Here is a 6205-nt window from a genome sequence, read left to right on the forward strand (position 1 = left end):
TGCACCCCACCCCCGTTCTGGCTCCCCGCCCGCCCTGGGGCAACACCACCGCACCTTCACGTGGGGGACCACGCGCAGAAAGCGGAACACGATGAGCACGTTCAGCGCCCGGGTCATCTCCCACAGCGACAGCAGGCCCAGCGTCTCCGGCTGCCTGAAGGACACGGCAGGGTCGGGAGGGGTCGGGAGCCCGGGGAGACTGGATGGGCGCCGGCGGGGGGCGGGACACGGCAGCATCCGCCTAGGCCCCGGCAGGCAGAAGAGCCCACCCAGAACGGCCCAGAGCCACCACGCCTTCCGCCCAGCCCTGTGGCGGCTGGCACGGCCTCCATCCATGCAGGAGTCGGGCTGAGGCTCCAGGCGCTGGGACCTGCCCAAACTCAGTACTGGCGGAAGCAAGGGAGTCCATGACCCCCGATCCAGGCTCCTGGCCCTGACCCCTGACCCTATCCTGGCCCCAACCTGTCCCATCCTTTGACCCCCATCTCCTGTCTTGTGACCTTGGCCCCTGACCTAGTCCCAACCCCACCCATTCTCTGACCTCATCTCCTGTGCCAAGGCCCTGACCCCTGACCTTGTCCCATGAGCCTGCCTGTCCCGTGACCCCATCTCCCATCCCATCACTCTGACCCCTGACCTCATTCCGACCCCACTCACCACCTCCTGCCCTGCGACCTCGGGCCCCAGCCCCATCCCTGCCCACGCCCCCTCCCCCACAGTGTCCCTCACAGGCTTTCTGTTCAGACTCAGGCCTCTTCTCGCCCAGAATGACCCCCCGTGATTCCCAAGGTAATGGCTCAGAGCAAAGTGCACAGGAGAGGCAGGAACGTCAGCCCTGGGATGCCAGGCAGCATGGCGTCACCTGGGCTTGTCTTCCCGAGAGAAGTCCCAGCGGGCTTCCCGGGGAGGTGACCCAGCACCCCTCAGCCATCCCCAGTTGCTCACTGGACTGCAGAGAGACGACAGAAGCACAGAGACGCTGAAGAGCCGGGCCTGGCCACGGGTCCAAGCCCGGCAGGCATGCCCGCTGGGCCCTGCCCACCCTCCCTGTTTCAGCACGGGCACAAAGGAAACTCACTGCGCCCACCGGTCGCTGCCATGCCCCTGGCAGAGCAGCCTCACTGACAGCCCCACCAGGCCACGAGGCTCCTGGGGTCCTGGCCCAAGGTCCCTCTGCACAGCCAGAACTGGGGGCCGTGGGGCCCAAGCAGTCTCACAGGAGTTCAGCGAGCCCAGGCTCTTGGCTCTGCCCCTTTAAGGGGTGAACCGATGCCCAGCGTGGGAGGTGAAGATGCAAGGTCACACCGCTGGGCAGGAGCCCACCCAGGGACCCGTCCACCAGTAGGAAGGCCCGGCCCATCCCCGTGCCAGCCCTGAGCCAGGGGCCAGCCCTGAGCCAGGGGTTCCGCCTCCACCCCCGGCCCCCCTGGGGACACGTGTCCCACCCCAGGGCTGGGAGGGGCCCACTGCCGCTCAAGGGCAATCAGCTTCCGCCAGAGCCCCCGGGCGCTAGTTTGGAGGACGAGACCCCCACAAGCTAGGAACAGGGCCGCATCCCAAGAGCTCTCGGCTGGGGGCACCAGCCACCTGCGCAACCCCGTCTGCCCTCGGATCAGAGCCGCCCAGGCGAGCGGCCCGGCCTCCAGGGCAGCCGGGACCCCGGGGACAGGCCGGGTGCCACGTGCCGTAGCCTCCCTGGGTCTCTGCAGTCACATACCAGCCCGAGTGTGGGGATCGGTACACGGCCAGAGTGGAGAGCTCCAAGACCTTCAATCGCAAAAGAGAAGCAGGTCGCCACGGGACGCCACCAGGGGCAATCGGCAGCAAACGGCGCCATGCGTGGGAACAGGCTCCCCGGGCCGCTCTTGGGAACTTGGAGCTCAGCCCTCGTCCCGACAGGCTCCAGGTGCCAGGGCTCCCTGCTGCTGGACAGACGCCCCAGCCCAGGAATCGGGCCAGGAGCCACGCAGTCAGGGCTGGACACAAGCCCTTCTCGAGTCCTGTCGCCCAAGCTCCCACCCGCCACGTGTGGGTCAACGTCGCCCTGACGCAGCTGCCGAGACACACCCCGCATGGGCCCCTCACCCCACAGCATCTGGGAGAGAAGCAGGCGTTGCCCAAGGACACCCTGTTCCCTAAGCCCGGCCCCTCGCCCCGCCATGCCGAGCCCCCGTAGGAAGCCGGGACGCACGGAAGGCTGTGCCCAGGGCTGGACTGGCTGGCAAGGGTGGCAGGTGCTTCCGGCCTCCCTCGGAAACTGACAGCAGCAGCCTGGCCCCGTGATGCTCCGATGCAGCGGAAATCCAGCCCCACCAGCCCCACCGCCGACCACTGAGCCGCTCGGGGTGGGGGGAACGGCCCCTGTGGCTCGAGGCAGGAACCCAGTTCCCCGTGGTCCCTGGCCCTTGGGGGAAGTCTGAGCCTGGACAGGGCACAGAGCTGAGGCGGATGCCCCGTAGGCCGTGGCCCGCCGTCCCCGACTGTACCAGCAAGCCAATGGTGAGGAGCCCGTCAAACACGTTGCTGGAGAAGGACAGGTACCCTCGCGGGCCCAGGGCAAACACCTTGAGCAGCATCTCCAGGAGGTAGTACAGGATGAAGGCTCGGTTGAGCCCCTGCGGGGAGGAGCCAGGTCAGCTTGGCCGGGTCCATCGAGTCCCGCGTGTGACAGGGACGCCTGGGTGCTCACCTCCAGCACGAAGTCGTCCCGCACGTCCGAGTCCAGCACCAGGAACACCTGAAAAGCCAGAGCGTCCGCGGCTCACCCCGATGCCCGCAAGGTGCCAGGCAAGGTGGAAAGGATGGGCTCAGGGTGGAGGGGGGTGAGCAGAAGGCAGCTCCATATTCACGTGGGGCAGGCGCACTCACGCAAATAGACACGAGGTTTCCCAGGGCGATGAGGTTCCCCAGGCAGTCAAAGTAGTAGTGGCCAAAGAAAAACTGGGCGCTCTGCAGAAACGGAGACCGGTACACGGGCCTCGGCGGGTGCTGGAGGGAACACGCGCGCTCAGAAACAGCCCTGCGGGTACCGTGCTGACAGCCCCGGAATGTCTGTGCCTCTTCCCTGGGGTCTGACGCATTTCTACCTAGCCTCCTGTCCCAGTCTATCCAGTCTAAGGAAATAATCCCAAACACAGAGATCGTCTTACGCACAGAGATGTTCATCACAGGGGCCTTTTCGACACCAAAAGACAGGTGCGAAGAACCGAAAAATCCACTGGGGCTCTAAGTAAACCACCCTGCGATGTCACACGGTCATCTCAAACATACGCAAAGTGTTCACCATGATATTAAAACTGCTATGTGTTGTATTCTCATTATCTTTTGAAGAGACTCCTGACAGGGATCCATGTGATGCACAAAACAAAGAAAAAGAAAGAAAAACAGATTCTTAGATGGCTCTCTACATACAATCTACTTGACACAAACTATGACTAGTACAAAAAGGTTTAAAAACGATGACAGCAATAAAACTCGATAAAATGATTCACTTTCTCAAATGAAATAAGATAAGATAAAACTGCTATGTGAAAAAATACAGTAAATGAGCCAGTCGCAGTGGCTCACGCCTGTCATCCCAGTACTCTGGGAGGCTGAGGCAAGAGGACTGCCAGAGCCCAGGGATTTGAGACCAGCCTGGGCAACTTGGCGAGATCTCATCTCTACAATTAATCAAATAGTTAGCTGGCCATGGTGGCACACGCCTGTAGTCCCAGCTAATCGGGAGGCTGAGGTAGAAAGGATCACCTGAGCCCAAGAGGTTGAGGCTATGGGGGCTCTGATTGTGCCACTGCACTCCAGCCTGGGCAACAGAGTGAGACCCTCAAATCAAAAAATACACACACACGCACAGAGTAAAGGACACACTCACAGCTATGAGAACTGCAATGGGACAAACTAACTCTACACTGTGAGCCGGCGGGAGTCAGTACGACAGCGGGAACCCGGCAACGATGACCAATGTGAAGCCACACTGGAGAGCCAGCAACTTCAGAGCCCTGCGCCCTCCTGAGACCCTTCCGCACACATGCAAGGAGAGACAGAGGCTGGTGACCACGGCCGACCTGTGAACGGACCTGAGCCTGCCGTCCACTGGCCACACGTGGCGACTTCATGTCAATGTCAGCCCAAGAGAAGTCGACATTCAGTTCCTCCGTGACAACAGCCTGACAGCTACACGAGTCAAGTGGCTTCTACACTGGCCGGGCAGGGAAGGAGCAGCTGGGCCCTGTCCCGGAGCCCCACGAGAAAACAGCAAAGTCCATGAGACGCTGTAGAGTGAAAGTGACCACACTACACACACACATCAAGGGAAAACAAAATCAGCGTTTCTCCAGGTTCATACATGTCTGCAATGACATGGAAAGTCGGGAGGAAAAACACCAAAATTCCCACTGAGCAGAGTAGCCACTCTGGAGCGGGGCCCAGGCTGCTGGCGCCAATGGCCAGTTTACAGTCTCGACTCCAGGCTCGCCCTTCAAGGCCTGCTCTGGCCCGATGGGCAGGGCCTTTCAGGTCCCATCCACAGGGAGCCCGAGGTGAGGCCCCGCCCCCACTCCAGCCCCTCCCAGGGTCCCTCCACAGAGCACTGGGGTGAAGCCCCCAGGTGGAGGGGGCTGGGGGACAGCAGGAAGGCGAGGCTGTCCTGTGGGTCTCCACGGTGGGTCGGGGTGGCGTGAGGACATCTGAGGGGCTCCGTCCTGGACACACCCGGACACACAGTCCCCTGGTGACCTACAGGCGTCCCTGGCCTACTGACAACGGTCCCCACACCAGGTCTCAGTGTGAGACCAGTGCCCAAGGCCACCTGCCTGCACGGCGCCAGTTCTCTCCGCAGTCCTGGCCAACGCCTGCCGCCGGCCCAGGCCCTGCCACCCCAGGGCCCGCCGCCATGGGCCTGAGACCCACTGAGAGATGGATGCCCTGACCTGGGCCTTCAGCCTCCAGAAGGGGAGACGCTGCTGGTTGCTTGAGCCCCACCTGCCGGCCCACCCACCTGCCCCAAGCTGTGGTGCTCAGCCTGGAGGCCCAAGCACACGGTCCACCAAGCACAGGGGGACACTGAGCACACGGAGACATGAGCACAGAACCAGCCGTGGACATCTGGCTCCACCTTGGCCCCGCCCAGATGCTGGAATGGCAGCCCCTCCCCCCTTCCCAGGCCTCCACCTGGCTCCACCTCCGGACACAGTGTGTGATGCCGAGGACCCCCCAGCACCAAGGACAAAAGAGAAGACCAGTGTCCCCACCTCCTGGGGAAGGACAGACGGGAAGAGGGGAGCCCGTCACGGAAACAGAAAACTTCTGGAAGGTTCCTCTGTGCCAGACTCGGCTCAGGCAGGTTCCTGGGGTCTGGTGAGCTCCATGAGGCCCCCAGTCGCCAAGAGACAGACTTCATTCCTGCGTCTCCGGGCAGGTAAGCCCTGGCATGGATCACCAAGAGCTCCCCAGTGATCAGCGAAAAGCTCCCGCCTACCGGGCGGCCTGGCCATTACCTCTTTGACCACGCTCTTGTCCAGCTCGTTGAAGAGGTTCTGAAACTCGTTGGCCGACAGCAGGACACCGCTGTGCGCACACACCTTCTGCAGAGGAACACGGGTCAGTCGGGCCGGAGCAGGAGGGGAGCGCCAGCCCCCCACCCCACGGGCTGTAAACGCTGGGCTCATCGGTGATGTTCCTTCGGCCCAGGGACCTCGCAGCGGCCGCAGTTACCTGCACGATGGCCTGTTTGTGGGAGCTGTCCAGCTGCACTTCCTGAAGCACCCGTAGCAGGTCCTGGGGCCTCACCCCTACCCTGTGGGGGAACCCACAGCATGAGCATGGCCACCTCGGCCGGGCCCCAGCCTGAATCCCACGGCCCGGCGTCCGGCCCACTTGGTCACCAGTCCACTTCGCAGCCTGGGCCCCAACAAGCACCTCTGAGGGGTGTCGGCTGTCCCCCCTGAGGAGAGGCAAGATGACTCTGCCACCATACACGGTCAAGACCAGAACCTTCCACGGCCACCTCCCTCATGCTCTCTGCCCTCAGTGCCCAACAGGAGAGCGGACAAGGGCCCACGTGAAGCGGGAGGACTGGAGGGCCGGGCCCCCCACCATCGCCAGCCCAGCCTGTCCAGAGGCAGCACGGGGAGCGCAGGGAGCAGGGGCAGGAGCCGCGAGAACGGGGACACGGCAGCCCTGACGCCCCTGGGAGCGAGGCGCAGCC

General features: G+C 63.1%; 1 protein-coding gene across 1 annotated transcript in view; it reads right to left on the reverse strand.

The window, feature by feature from the left end:
* The window catches only part of TPCN2 (two pore segment channel 2), a 26193-nt gene that overhangs the window by 3867 nt on the left and 16121 nt on the right, over positions 1 to 6205 (reverse strand). Inside the window, 7 exon segments of the mRNA XM_021718201.1 lie at positions 55 to 154; positions 1718 to 1767; positions 2487 to 2615; positions 2690 to 2737; positions 2869 to 2988; positions 5496 to 5582; positions 5713 to 5827. Coding sequence (XP_021573876.1) covers positions 55 to 154; positions 1718 to 1767; positions 2487 to 2615; positions 2690 to 2737; positions 2869 to 2988; positions 5496 to 5582; positions 5713 to 5827 — 649 coding nt within the window.

Source organism: Carlito syrichta, unplaced genomic scaffold, assembly GCF_000164805.1.
Source record: "Carlito syrichta isolate Samal-C Ts95f unplaced genomic scaffold, Tarsius_syrichta-2.0.1 Scaffold311913, whole genome shotgun sequence".
Classification (NCBI taxonomy): domain Eukaryota; kingdom Metazoa; phylum Chordata; class Mammalia; order Primates; family Tarsiidae; genus Carlito; species Carlito syrichta.